This window comes from Simochromis diagramma, unplaced genomic scaffold (assembly GCF_900408965.1).
Source record: "Simochromis diagramma unplaced genomic scaffold, fSimDia1.1 OVJJ01000753.1, whole genome shotgun sequence".
Taxonomy (NCBI): Eukaryota; Metazoa; Chordata; class Actinopteri; order Cichliformes; family Cichlidae; genus Simochromis; species Simochromis diagramma.
This window is the reverse complement of record NW_024387523.1, coordinates 5,224,491-5,240,129: the sequence shown is the minus strand read 5'-3', so window position 1 is coordinate 5,240,129 and position 15,639 is coordinate 5,224,491. Positions and strand designations below refer to the sequence as shown.

At 41.3% G+C, this 15,639-nt stretch overlaps 1 protein-coding gene across 2 annotated transcripts in view; it reads left to right on the top strand.

The window, feature by feature from the left end:
• Positions 1-2,697: 2,697 nt before the first annotated feature.
• med30 (mediator complex subunit 30) overlaps positions 2,698-15,639 on the top strand; it is a 46,976-nt gene continuing 34,034 nt past the window's right edge. For both annotated transcript variants that reach the window (XM_040020343.1, XM_040020344.1), the window contains exons 1-4: positions 2,698-2,816; positions 3,367-3,649; positions 5,673-5,831; positions 11,427-11,534. In XM_040020343.1, coding sequence (XP_039876277.1) covers positions 3,464-3,649; positions 5,673-5,831; positions 11,427-11,534 — 453 coding nt within the window. In that variant the 5' untranslated portion in view covers positions 2,698-2,816; positions 3,367-3,463. The remainder of the gene's footprint in view (positions 2,817-3,366; positions 3,650-5,672; positions 5,832-11,426; positions 11,535-15,639) is intronic.

Below are 15,639 nucleotides of genomic sequence, written 5' to 3'. Positions count from 1 at the left end.
GAATCCCAAAAATATATATTTAGATGGAAACGAGAGTACCCCTTTAGATTGTGTTTACTCAAGGCTCTTTGTGATGTGTCTCAATCTGCCTCATGGTAGCAGGATACTGTACAATGTACTGGCAGTTTGGGATTCAGAGTGTTTCTGAAAGAGTCACCAACCATGTCATTGACACATAACCTACTCTGCCTCCTTAGCCACAGGTATTGTAATACCTAATGAAATGACATTGAAATGTCAGGTAATAAGACTATAGCTGCTGAGTGGAGTGCTTCTAACATGCCTGCCTGCTTTGGCAACCTCACTCACACCCATAAACTGTCCTGCCTCTCTGCTCTTGTAGCGCCGGGTGTGCTGATCTCATTCTTTGTAAGTGAATTTTCTGAGAACAGCTGAGTGGACTTTACATGCTGCTGCTTTCAGAGCAAGCCATTGTACTCCCTGCTCTCCATCTGAACTTAGCCCTGCAGGGATCAGATCAGTGTGCTTTTAATTAAAGCATAGGTAATGCACTAGGTGGATAGATAATCCATTTTAGTTACGATACCCCCTCCGCTCATAATTATTACACTGTTTCTATTTCCCTATAAGGGGTGATCAGGTCGCCTGTTGGCCTTCCTCTCCACTCTATCTGTCTCCATCTTTCTGTCGTGCATTCTCATCAGGCTCCTGCAGAACTGACTACATGATGCGGTACTGCAAGCCTGTTGTCACTTTCATGGTAATCTGTGCTGCTTGATTGTGTGCTGTTGCATGTAATCAGTCTCAGTTGTGTTTTCCGTGAGTTTTCCTCCTGCTGCTCATCAGTGACGGTTGGAACTGTTCAAACAAACACACAGTTGAGCAAATACGAAGTTGTTACGATTTCTGAGAGCAATGCCTTATGATGAATGAAGGTCTTTTATATTTTTATTTTGTTGCAATGAGATTTGATTACATCAACAAGAGTGGGCCCTTTGGAATCAATAGGTTTTTCATCAGCTCGTTTTGATGTGATCAATACATTCTGCTGTTTCTCTATTCACTTTGAACAGTGAGGACAGATGAGCTCTTGGTTGGTCAGGGCCTGGAGACAGCTGTCTTCTTTAGGATTTAGGACACATTTACGTTATACAGTACTGTGCAAAAATCTCAAGGCACCCTTATTTTTTGTATTTTGCCAGGAAAGTGGGAAGGAGCTGCAGCAGTCACAGTCAAACATACATGGAGAGGTTGAAGGTCAATATTTGGCGTGACCATCTATATTCTTCAATACAGCCTGAACTCTATAAGGCAAGCTTTCTTGTCATTTCTTTAAGCAGTCTTCAGGCTTCTTGAAGGATTTTTAAAGCTCATATTTGGATGTCAGCTGCCTTTTGTTCTGTTCTGTGGTGGGATGCTCTCACACTGCTTCAATAATGTTGAGATCTGGGTTCTGCCACTTCTTCTTTTTGAATTTTTGTTGATTCAACTGAAGAAATAAGAACAAATGATGTTCAAATGACAAATGACAAACAAAACAAGCAAACAAAAAATCTGTCTCCTCTGAAGCAAAATATAAAGAAGTAAGGGCCGACTCTAGGGTTTTGCACACTCTCTCAAACTTTTACATTTTCCATCCTTCTCCTAAAGTTGCATCGTTAATCAGCAACATAGCAATATGGGAAAACGTATTCATCTCGCTACCTGCCTCCACCCACTCACCATCGCTGCTTCCTCTTTCCAATTAAGCTCACCAAGACATGCTGGATGATTATGGAGGAACTTATTTCCAAAAGGCATGCCTCAGTTAGTCTGGCGCTACAGCAGATGGGGATTGTGAGAGTAACACTCATTCATCCTGGCAAGCTAACTAGCACTCTGTCTGCAATTAAGAAGTTGTGGGCAGTCAAGTGAACTCAGTGTTTTTCGCATCAGTATTGCATGTTGCTGCTAAAAAGAGTGGGAAAAAAGACTCTGGGTTACCATTACATAAAGTGTGTTACTGATAAAAGAAAATTGAAATCCAGCCCATGGCACTAAATTTCAGTGAATGGTGTATATTAAGTAATAGCATCCTAATCTACTTTTTTCAGCCTCATTCAAGCCTAAAGGTAAAACCTTTCCTTTTTTCCCCCTTCTTTTTAAAAAAGAAATAAATAAAACTCTTATTTCTAGTGTCTGTAAGTCACTAGTAGGGCAGTAATTCTGCAGCACATGCTGAGGAAGCAACCTTGTACAGCTTGCTGTCTGTTCGTGACACCTCTTGTATTTCAAATTAATTTGAATTCTGATGGCTCAAAAAACAATCCAAGCACAACTGTACAGTAGACTATAAATAATGGATGGGTAGATGCACTGAGGGATTTAATTTAACACAGAGTAAGGGAAAGAGAATGACCCATGAGAAGCAATCATGTGGCGTAAAATGGCCTGGGGGCTGATGAACTCAGATTTGTGGTAGTGATGCTGTTATAAAAAAAAAAAAGAGCCAGTATGTGTCGCTCTTACCCCAAGTAGCCCGAGCACATTTTGGTGTGCGCGTTGCTTTACCGTAATGTTTTCATGCCTTAGAACCATTCAGAGGGAAGCAGTAGTTGACCAAAGGCATATTTGATATTAGTACATGTCAGTTATAACATGTTATTCTCGTTAAAGTTATACCAAATTAAAAAAAATATATATATACATACACACACACACACACACATTTTCACGTTTCGCTTCTATTACATTGTTTACAACCCAAAATAACGGCGTCAACTTAAGACTTCTCGCGATAGTTGCAGCAGCAGCTGAGATCCCTGGAGCAGAGGGACTTGACATGTCAACAAAAGAGATAAATTATCACCACACAGGTAACCTACCATGTTGTAATTGTGCCGGTGAGCAAACATGAATACTCTCTGTGACATGATGTGGTAGAAAAATTATATATATATAAAAAAAACCCACAAAAAATAAACGTAGAGAAAGCGAGAGTGTCGTATGGTGTGAGTGTCCACTTAGCTTTTGTGACAATCACTGTACTTTTACATGAGCGATGATTAACCCGTTACTCTATTTCATGTATCTGGGTGTGTCTTTTAAAGCTCGGGGTGGCATTTGAGAGACTTGTACTGATGTGAGTTATCGTTTAAATAGATTCAAATCCGCGTAGATAACTTATTTTAAAGGCTATGGCGTTAGCACAGAGACTAACGCGTTGTTTTTGTTACTTTTTAGCACTTGTGGAGTTTTTATATAGCTGAAAATATGTTTTTATCAAACTTTAGCCTAGCTAAAAGCTAAGCTGATATTGCTAAACTCTATGCTGTTGAGTATTCACAAAGCAAGTGCAATGACCAAGACTTCCTTTAACTTCTCTAAATTTCCTTCTCTTTATCCCCTTTAAAATGCTCCCTAAAGGCATGTAAATGTCTCCTGGTGTGGAATAACCTGACAGGGAAACACGTGAACCTCCCTCCAATCCATCCTCTCATCAGCATCTTCACCTGCAGTCTCCATGACGACCCCTCCTCTCGTGTCACCTTTTGGCGGGCAGCCACCACCTCAGCAGCAGCAACAGCAGCAGCAGGCTCAGGCAGCACGGGACGTCAACACGGCCTCGCTGTGTCGCATCGGTCAGGAGACGGTCCAAGACATCGTCCTCAGGACCATGGAGATCTTCCAGCTCCTCAGAAACATGCAGGTATGGTCACGTTTGTAGCTCTAGAACCAATGTGAGACTCTTAAGTATGACACAAGATGAGTAAAATTAAAGGTTTGGACACGCTGTCATGAAAACAGACCAGCCAAAAGATGTAAGGGGGAAAAAAAGAGATACTAACATAACATGATGACTATTATTCTAATAACAAAGCAAATGCCAGTCAGGAAGGCAGTTCTTTATCAACACATTTTGATGCAGGATTTAAAAACAACAGGATGCCTGCAGTCTTGATGGTAAATGGGAGACGACCACAGCCAGCAAGAAGCGCAGTGCAGTTAAAAGGCCAAAATCACTTGATTTGAGAAGCCTGCAGAGGCAGTTTAAGGTTCATTAAAATAATGTGGCATGTAGATTGTATTCTGAAAGAATTTGGCAGAAAGTACAAAGATGTAAGGAAACTTTTAATCAGTGTCTAGGCTCCAAATATGCCTTTTTCACAAATTACATTTTGACAACTAGGAGCAGGAAAAGTACAGACCCTTTTTTATGCCTTCAATCATTAAGGCAGGGAAAATACATATTAGCATAAAGCAGTGCCTCTTAAATCTGGGGACAGGAACCACAGCATAAAACTGAAGTTAAATTAATATCACTTAAAAAAAATTTTGTTTGACAAAATAAACAAGAGTTTGCTGATGCGATTCCAATCACCTTTACTTCCCAATTTTCAGTTGTTAATGATAAAAATGAGGCATGTGGGGGCCTGCCACGCAAAAATTGGAGAACTGCAAGCAGATCTTGTTCGTCTTTCTTGAGATAGGAAGTTTTTTTTGGATATTTTAATTGCTCAAAGTTCAGCTTACTGTCAGGAATTTATGACCAGAAGTGCATTTTTCCATGCAGCAATGTGATATGACAACCATTGTCAAAGTGTTTGCGATAAATCCAACACTGGCTAAGCAAGGATGTTGCCTTTGTGTGATTTCCTCCTGTGTTTGCAGGGCTTTGTTTATGTTGTCATAACAAAGAAGGAGCGCTCGTAGATAAGACTCATGAAGTCATCCTACATATATCATTGAGCTGAACGTATTGCTTTTATGTCAAATGTGTTAGTGCACTTTCCTTCCAAATGTTTTCTTTTATTTCCAAACAGTGCATCAGTCTTTACTGCATTTAAGTGCCAGCGGATGCTTGTTATTATTCCTTGAGATCATTTATTTGTGCATTAGCTTGGTCTGCAGTTCACATGTAGTTCAGCTTTGACCTCATCTTAAAGATGCAACTGGAATGAGTTTATCGTGGATGTCTGCCTGCTCCTCCGAGACGCCGCTCCCGCACCTTGTTAAGATCACAGCCAGCGAGATGGACCGAGCGAGCGCGACCTCAGCCGCAGAATGCACAAACAGCATTGTTGTGACTTGTTTTTTTTAGATCACAGGCCGCCTTTATACTTGTAAAAATTCCTCATGTGTCTTCTCCTCCCTCCACTCCTTCCGTCTCTCTCTGTCTGTCTCCCTTCTGCTTCTCTCTTTGCTTGCCCTCAAGGCAGGCTTGTTTCATGCTATGCAGGATGTTTATAATCAGACAGTGCTGCTCCAGAGGCTTGTCGATCCTCTCAATAAAAAACATGTCATGCTGCTCTTTAACACCCATTGTTGTTGAAAGCCAGTTTTGCAGCCTCAGTATGGGAGTGAGTGGGGAAAAAAGAAACCATTCAAAGTGCTTGAGCTGAAGCTGTTTATCTTTTGATGCTGCGCAGTTTATGTTTGGTGCTTTAAATTGTGATTATTAAAACCACATGCCATATTGTTGCAGGATCACAAACGTGTTAAACACATTTTAAAGCGTCTTTTCAGACTGATGGCTCCCGTTCTTAAGTAGAAAGAACACTATCACTTTTTTATCAGAGGATTTCCTAATGCTTTCTTATCAGCTGGGGAACAACAGAGGCTTCGTGATGCTTTGGCAGTCAGTGAGGATCAATAAGTTTAGCTTTTTTATTAGCACTAAGAAAATTCTAGTACTTTATTTAACACAGAGTTTCCCCGTTGGTTCTTCTTAGCTGCCTAATGGAGTCACTTACCACCCCAACACCCACCAGGACAGGCTGGGGAAACTCCAGGAGCATCTACGAACGCTTTCTGTGCTCTTCCGCAAGCTGCGCCTCGTCTACGATAAATGCAACGAAAACTGTGCCGGCCTCGACCCCATACCTCCAGAGGTGAGGCACGACAACACTAAGAAATATGCTAATGACAGCTTTCTCTTACTGACGTTATTGAATTTCTGTTAAAAGTTGGTAAAATAGTCAAATTTGTGAAACTTCCTTCCATTTCCAAAGGAAACCCGTTGTGCTTTTTCCCCATTTCCTGTCACATATATACACACACTGTTATATCAGTTATATTATACCACCAGTGGTGCACTTTCCATAATTATTAAAAATAAAGTTGTGAAGTTTGTTAATGAAATGTTTTTGCAACATTCATCAATACAAAATATTTCAGAAGAAACATGTAATAATGAAGAATGTGTCAAAATACAATCATACAAACGGGGGGAAAAAAATTAAAGAAGATTAGAAAAGCATAAATGTAAGCTCCAAATGATTGAACAGTTGGTGTATTAATATAAAACAGAGTCATGAAAGTGCAGCATCAAGAATGAAAATACAGTGCAACTCAGTAGTTAACAATAAAATAAAAAAGCCTTAAAGGTTTAAAAGAAAAGTAAAAAGTTATAAGGAAGCCTGCCGATATATTTAAATCTTTAAAAGAGGTCTAAAAGGAAATGGCAGCAGTTTCTTACATAACAGAGGAGCTCTAACAGCTAACGCTCAGCCGCCTTCAGTCTTTTAAGTGTGAGGTGGGAACAGTTAGCAGGTTCTTACATTGGCTGGTTGGTTAGGGGACAACAGAGTGCACTTATAAATCATAAAAGGATTGACGAGGAGGGAAAATTAATCTTAAGATGAGCCTGAAACATAAAAAATGGAAAACTTTGAACTTTCCAAAAAGGCTTCTAACATTTCTTTGATCCGTATTTGCTGCACACACCGGTCCTGTTGCAGAGAGTGAAGCAATATGACGCACGCCTACAGTGGCGGCACGCACTGGTTGCATAACGCAGACAAAAGAAGCAGCTGGGGTTTGTTGGCTGTGATGTGGAGGAGAGGTGATGACATTGGTGCAAGTTGATTTAAGTATACAAAAGATTGGCGTGCACCTGGGAACACTGAGATTTAATCATGGGTTGATGCATGCCAGTGCACTCGGGTAAAGGTAAGGTAAAGTTAGCCGAAGAGCTCTGTCTGATTACACACATGTACTGATGCACTGAACTTTCCAATGCATTGCCAGCATGGATGTGTGTGAGGACATAAATGTCAGACTCAGTTGGACAATAAATTGTTTTTAAGTTATTAGCTCCATATTACAAAGTCAGTGTGATATGTGATATCAGGCTATGATCTGATTAATTCACCCTGAGTGAGCGAGTGTAATGTGTCTGGCTTCCTGCAGGCTCTATACATGCACCGCCCTCACCAAAAGTAAATAAAGTATTTGCAGTAGTGAGACATGTTGATCGTGGAGTTTGTGTGTTGCTGACATACTGTCCGGAGTCCAGAGTCCACCCAGCCATGCTCAGCCTTAGAAATAACTCCTCTCCCCACCTTAAAGGCTGAGCCCGGCCAACCTATAAAGGAAACTCATTTTGGCCTCTTGTATTCGTGGCCTTACTCTTTTGGTCATTACCCAGAACTCATAATTATAGGTAAAGGTTGGATTTGTAGGTTGACTTGTAAAGTTCAGCTCTCTCTTAACCATGGCAGTCCAGTACAATGCCTATATTTCTGCTGAAACCATACCAATCTGCTGGTCCACCTCTCACTCCGTCTTCCATTCACTCATGAATAACACACTCTCCCCCTCTTCACAAAAGATTAATGAAACAAACAAATAATATAGTTGTTACCTGATAAAACACATTGTATTATACTTTGTATTTTACATATTTTGTCCATTTGTTATTACTTTTAAGATGCTGTCTTACCTCAAATTAGGTCATGCTTTTATTATATAAAGCACACCTGCAACTGCATTTAGGTTTTACATGATGAGGCTGTAAGCGGGGAAGTGCTGATACTACATTTTAAGTTGACTGATTGATCTTTTTAGATGTGAACGTCAACAAATGCTTTATGTGCTTGTCAGGATTTTTTTTTTTTGTGCTTTCAGCCGTCGCCTCACATAGTCTGGCTTTTCGTAAAAGCTGTCTGCTAAATTAGGAAGCTGTTGGTTTAAAGGAAGTAGGCCATTGTAACTTCCATATCCCCTTGCTCATGCACACACACACCCTCTCACAAAGCTGCTCACACAAACACACACATATTTACCCTGGGGAACTCTTATCTCACCTACTCCCTCTAGGTCTGTCTTTTCTCTGCCTGCAGCAGATTCATTGGTCGTTTCAGGTGAGTCTCCAGAGCCTCTTTACTGCTGGTTACAGTCACCATCCACCTTCAGGAGCAACAACACCACTTTGCCTCTTAGCCCTGCTCCTTCCCTGCCTGCCTTCACAGAATGATTGCACAATTGTATCCCCCCACCCCCCTGACACACACATAAATGTACAACATAGAAATGCAAGTGGTGCAGTGTAACTTGGCACAATAGCATGTTTTCGCCACATGTGCAATTCCACACGCACTGGCTCGCTGGGGGTGCACTCTGTGAGGCACCATGCGGGGCTCCGGCACGGCTATCCACTACTGTTTGATTGGATTTATGACTGCGGCAGTCCCTTCCCAATTTCTACAGATTGGCTCGGAGCTAATCTTTCTCACCAGACTCCTACTGAGGATAAAGGAGGATGTGGGAGGAGACCAGTCTTAAATTGGAACAAATTTGTGATGGCTGCCACCACGTACATTTTCTGCATTGAGGAGTACAGTCAGCGAGAGGCATTTCGAACGATCTGTTCAAAGTGACTCTTGTGTGCAGTTGTGCCCTTAAATCAAAGCCGGTGTGACGGGCTTTCTTTGACATTTTCCTTTTGCCGTTCCTTCATTGAGTCATTACACCATCTGGCTATTTTTTTTCCTCCCCCTGCTCATTCCACCTTATTTAAATGTTTATTCATTTCCCCCCGAGGCTGAGACCCAGTCCGGTGCTGACCAGCCAATAGCTCCTCTCACCATGTTTGTCTGGGGCTGAGGGGTTGTTGATTTTGGCCCCAGCATGCATGCCATTTATCATCCTAGAGAATTCAGGTGGCTGCCTGACAGCCACTCACTATTGGCTGCCTGAAACAGGAAGTGGAATCAATGACTCGGGCAGCGTGACCTCATCTCAGCCTAATTAGCAGCAGACCCGTTTAATGAACAGCTGGACCAACTGCACACGTCAGCGCTTTCCCCCCTTTTTCTTTCCACTTGTCGTTCGTTGCAGCTTTTTGCTTGCCCCTTCTCAGACTTTAATCTGCTTTCTTCCTTTTTAGATGCATTTTTCTTCCTCCTCCCCACATTTTCTACCACTTTCATCTTCTTTTCTCTGATATCTGCTAGATATTGGATCTCTGCTCATTTCCTTCTTTCTCTCGGGCCGGTCTGTTTGTCCTCGTTGGCTTTGTCTCTCTGTCTTTTTCTGCTTTTCCCATGTTGTTCTTTCCCTGTGATCCCAAGTCTTGCTCTCCTCTTGTCATTTCCTGCAGTGAACAGCTATGCCATTTCATTTCCCTCTCCTCTTACACATTCACCCTGCTGTTTTTTTTTTCCCAGTCTTTTTTTACCCTTTTCTTTTTGTCTCACTGAGGCAACCTGGGGAACTTCATTAGGCCATTCTTCTCTGTCAGCCAGGAAACCACATCCATCTTTCTGTGGAAGAGGCAGGGGTTATGACTCACACTTTGACGTGCACGTGCTGCATATCTACACGTACACACACACACACACACACACACACACACACACACACACACACACACACACACACACAAAATACACTCTCCATCCATCTCTCCCAACCTACTCAGCACATTTCATTTTCCCCCCGCGGGCTGCCAAACTGAGCCCACCACCTTTAAAATGTGATATGTCGTTGGCTTCGGCCTCAAATTATCTAATGAAAAAACTTTCATCTTTTCCTGCTCAAAGTTGAAGGCGAGCTCATAGTTTGTCTGGTATAATATCCTGCACATGTCCTTGCTGTCTTTTCTCCCTCCAAGAGTCAGAGTTTACAGTTTGGCGCAGAGCTAAGCCTGGAAACTGACAGGAGTAAAGAAACTTTTTCCAGACTTTTATGTCTTTTTGTCATTCTTTATTTTCTTCTTTGTCTGCCTTTCTTTTTCCCGTGCCCATTTTCTGTTCTCACCTCTCTCTGGCTCTTTTCCCACGACTCTTGCCCTCTTCAGTGCTATCCTACTCTATTAGTCTCCTCTCTCTGTCTGTATTTTATTTTATTTTATTTTTTTATAACTTCCTTTGTGCTTGTCTTGATATTGTCTGGCTCCAACTCTACTCATACACTAGTCAGTCATTGCTTCCAGATGAATCAGGTTACTTAAATCAGCCGTCGACTGTCTGCAGGGCCTCTGCTCCAGCTGCACAACACGGGCCAAAATCTGTAGTCAGTCATAATTTACTGCTTTGCCAAGTCATTATTGGAGGAAGGTTTGCTATTCCACCATATGGGATATTTTTTTTATTAGCTAATGTTGCTTGGAGACTGTCCTACCTAATCTATGTTTGTGATCTTGTCTGGTATGGCAGTATTGTTTTGGAAAGGAAAACAATGTTTTTCTAGATGTTTTTTTGTAACAGGAACTTCTTGCTTCCAGTATTACAAACCATAGCAGAGTCGTCCACAGCCTTTATTAAAACCCATAAAATGTCATGCTATATAAAACTGTTGCTGTCTTTTGAGAATATGAAACTCAGGTTTGACTCCATTTTCACTGCGTGTGCTTTACAGTCTATTATTTTGTTGTTGACAAAATTCAATTTTGTGCAGTCGCTCTGCAAAGATAGCATAACATCAATCACACATTGTCAGTGCAGGTCTTTTATATCCTTGCTGTCTGTGTGTTATGAGGAACAGTGTGTTCTCAAGACATTCATAGATTACTTGATGTGTGACTGCAGCAAGCCTCCTGCTCCCCTACCCACACCGAGGTGCCCACTAGGGGGCAGTGCGACGCAAAGCAGCAGGCAGTGACCCTGTCGGCTCTCGGGAATGCTGCCTCGCCTGAAGGCTCTTGCACATCAGCCTCACTCTAGTGTCAAGCAGACAAGGTCAAGCACACAGAGTGTTTAAAAATAAATTAATCTCCCACTCGCTTTTCCCTCTCACTCTTTTCCTGTCCCTGTCTTTCCACGTTGAAGAGAGTGTTCGAGAGCTTACACACAATCCCCATTTTCACCACTTTGTGGGAACAATCGTGCGAGAAGGCATAGAGATATGTTGAATATAGCTTAGTTGAGATTTCCCATACACATGTAAATGTGGCCTATAACTGCGCTCAGTGGGCGTATAGGAAAGATGTGACTAGGCAGCACAGTGCTTTTAATTTATTTGGACCTTAGACGTTAGATTGGGGAAAAACATAGAAGTAGGAAAGAGAATAATTGCATCAGGAGGTGAATCTTTAAACAGATTTTATTGAAAAAACTATGATATGGATCTTACTGTGCGACTCCAAGCAGGGAAACACAATCCAGTTATCTGAATAAGTCAGCATTTTGGGAGCGATCCTCTTACGCTTGTCTTGCTTACAGTAAGTAATACAGCCACATTTTTTTGTTTGCTGTCCCTTCCAGCAACTGATACCCTTTGTGGAAGATGACGGCTCCAAACATGAAGACCGATCAGGTGGGCAGAGCCGCTCTGCCAGTGAGGAAAGGAGAGAAATCCTGGAGGTCAACAAGGTATGGTGTTCTGGATGAACAGCACAACACTGAAAGGCTTACAGGTTTGATTTCCAGCCTGTAACAACACGAGGAGGAGAAGCTTATTAGAGGAAAAATGGGAAAAGGTTTGAAAAGGCTCACAGTGATATCTCAGTCTCTTTTTATTTCAGCTATAAACATGGTGTTATTTCAGTGATGTTTCAGTATCATCGTACAGAGAAGACATGATAATTAGGCGTGCAGTTTATTCCAGATGAATAATTTTACTCAACATCATTAACCCGAATTTTTAATTGCAGGTTTGCTCTTATTTGAATTGCAACCATCCAGGTTGTACAGAAGGTTTGTGCAAAAACAAAATTAAGAGGCCACACTTGATAAACTTTGTCTGATGATAGTGGTTGTGTGTTTAAAGAAGGTCATGATACCACTGGGAAATCCTATTAACCACAAATGCATTTTACAACATTTTCCTGGGGACTAGATTCATCCTCAGCTATCTTTTTTTTTTTTTTTTAGTTTAATTTTTATCAAAACCTGAATCTCCTGGTCAGTCGGGGAACCTGAGGAACAGTTTGAAGACCCAATATTTGAACCTAATGACATTTTTCCAACTGTGCAGGAGGAGCGTACGGTTAAAATGAAGGAGACTCATCTCATATGAGGTTTACTGTTGATCTTATTGAACCGAGCAGATATTATGTTGTGACTGATTCAAAATGAACTCAATTTGATATGTTGTGCAGCTGATTCTGTTTTAATGTGCACCACTCAAGCATCACCTCCACATTTAATCCAGCACAGTGTGGTATACAGATTTTATTGTAGTAATTATTATTGTTATTATTATTATTATTGGGTTTTTAAAAATTAATTTGAAGTTGTCTAACTTAATTCCTAATTCCTACGTTTTTGAAAAGGCTTTGTAGAGTCGTGTTGCACCTCGGGTGTCTGAGAGTCGTGTTCGATGTTTGTCTGTCTGCATAAAAGTGTTTAATATTAGTTTGAGTGCAGCACCTGGACTGGCTGACTGATTCTTACCATATTTAATGAAGAGGCGGATGTAATTCCAACCTCAGCCTTCCAAGGAAATACAGGGACTTTTGGGAGTATTTGTGGAACATTGGAGTGCTGATATAGACCTATGGGTATGTGATCCTTATATAATCATCATATTAATAATAAGTTTGTTGTCTTTGTTGCCAGTGGCAGGGAAATTGAATAATAATAATAATGGATTGGATTTATATAGCGCTTTTCTAGGCACCCAAAGCGCTTTACAATACCACTATTCATTCACACACTGGTGGAGGCAAGCTACAGTTGTAGCCACAGCTGCCCTGGGGCAGACTGACAGAAGCGAGGCTGCCATATCGCGCCATCGGCCCCTCTGGCCAACACCAGTAGGCAAGTAGGGTAAAGTGTCTTGCCCAAGGACACAACGACCAGGACAGAGAGCCCAGGGATCGAACCGGCGACCTTCCGGTTACAGATGCGATTCCCAACCCCCTGAGCCACGGTCGCCCCAATAACACATGATGTCTTCCAGGGGGCATCCCTGAGTTTTGCTGACAATGTAGTTCTGTTTAATTGCATTTTCCATGTAATTTTTGCCAATCTGGGAGTTGATTATAATGTAACTTATTTAAATGAGACCTTGGCTGAGTTGCAACTTCCTGTGAACTCACCTGTATGTTAAAAGACATGCTACCGTGTGCCTTACCCATAGACTGTACCTCAAAGATGGATGTAAACACTGCGACTACACCCACTGGTTACTGGACTATCATTTTAAAACCTCGCTATGCTGATTAATTTAGTTTATTTGAGCCAGAAATCACCACCGCACAGCAAACTGCACTATTTTCTTGTAAAATCCATTAAAAATGCTCATACATCAAAGGCGGTGAAAACATCCAAATGAGTGTATGAAATTAGCAAAGGTGAGATCTGAAAAGCAGCTGTCAGCTACAGCTTCCTGTTTGGCCTTATCAGCCATATGCCATAACTTTAAGCCTTATTCCTCAGATGGATGAGTTATAATAAAAATCTGCCCCCTGTACTGGTTTTATGGAGGAGGAAACTATCCATAGAGGCCAAAATGTTTTGGGCTTTTTTGTGCTAAGCTGTAAATATACTTTTTAATCCTGTGCAGTTTGACATTTTAACATGGGAGTCTATGGGGCATTGACTGCTTTTCAAGCAGCCTCAAGCAGCTGCACTGGGAGCTGCAGTTTTCTGCGCTTGCTGCTTCTTAAACCCCAGAGTTTGCTACTTGGCTGTGCCTCAGTCACTCTTTGCTGCTCCCCAACAGTGCAAAGCAGTGAGTAACACTAGCTAATGTTAGCTTAGCAATAGAGTTCACTAATGGCTACTTGTTCTCAGTGCATCACTGACTGCAACACAAACTCCAGAGACAATTTAATTTGTATTTTGCTACTGACAGCGTTAGCAAGGAAGCAAAGTAAGGTTGGACACTAGCTGCTATGTTGGGTGGGTAGAAGTTTGTCTGTGTTAGCAGGTATGTTAACATTTGGTAATATAAGCCAAAAAAAGCCATTTTATGTGATCATCCTAGCCAAACGGTTTGTGACCAAAGTAACATAAACAGGTTGCTCGATCTGTGGAGGGATCTTGGCCTCTGCTCCAGCTTAGGGATTCATTAGCAAAGCTCTGCACATCCAGTCATAGTGGTGATATTTGGATTTGTTGTGTTTTGGTCTCAGTGTTCATCTACGGTCATGAACACTGACATTGCTAAGGTGTTTGCAACATATGAAAAATAATTAAAAATAATGGCGGTAACAAATCAAAAAGCAGCGAAAATGCTTATCAGCTTTTTAGACACCTCTGTAGTATATAAATACATTTTAGATCGCAGTAACAGACTGAGCTGAGCTGACCCTCAACTACAAAGAGCTGTGTGGGGAAAAAATAGTAGCTGGAGGTGTTTTAAATATTAACAAGAAGAAGGAAGAGATGACTTGATTTTTTTTCCCCATATCTTGTGTAAGGTGTTCACGTTTGGTTTCAATTGTCAGACATCAAACACACCTAAGAGCTTTTTTTAAATTTATTCACTGTCAGATAAGTTTTCGCTCAGCTGTGGTAGAGCGGCTATTTTCTAGCGATCTGAAGTGCAGTGCAGCTTTTCTTTGGACTGACATGCCAGCGTCAGTCAGGACTGAAATGTTGAAGGTAGATTAGATCCCAAGTCACGACCTAAACAAACGAGTTGAATATGAGAAGTCAGTTACATGGAAATGTGGGCCCTTATATGTTAATTAAACAAATTGCACAATAGGAAATGTTGTGGATGAAGCTTTGAGAGGGAAAAGGCTTTTTAGTGTCATCTTATTCTTAAAATAAAGACCCATCCTGATTGATTTAGTAAGGCCTGTGGTTTCTTTGGTAACAGCAATTGCACTGTCAAAAATGCCAAGAAGTATTACACTCATGTCACATTTTGCAGACAAATGTATAGATTGGTTTTGACCTTGTGGATAGATGCACTAAAATTTCTGTGACAGGTTCATAATGGTGTGTTTCAAATACATTTTTTTTCTGAAGCAATAGCTGGAAATGTTGGCTGTATTGGACCCACTTTATCAAAGATTTAAAGTGATGATACTTCATTCAGCGGGGGAAAATAGACCCTATCGCCATGAGTGAAATCTCTGTAGCTACTTCAGAAAATTTAGGCTAGTATAAAAACAGGGTGTGATTTTTATGAAAGTCTTAAGGATTTGTAGCTCCATATTTTAATTGCTCAAGCACAGCGAGATGTCAGAGTGGACTGTGTGGGCGTCTCCAGGTGCACTTGCTATTTTGGTGTATGTAGATCAGCATGTAAAAGAGGAGGATGAAGCTGGAGGCTGTGGTGGTTAATGAACTTCCAGTCAGTCACATCACTGATTTCATTGCGCCAAAGCAGCTGTACCAATCAGACTGCATGACAAGAGCAGATCAACAAGTGACAGCAGGCTTCTAGCAGTCTGAAAACCAGACGCAGATGGTTTGGCTTTTTGTCAGGCATGTTCAATAATGATAGAGATAAATAATACAAAATGTTGGCAAAGCTAAGAGCATTATAGCTTCACTTTTACTTTGTGTTGGGATAAAA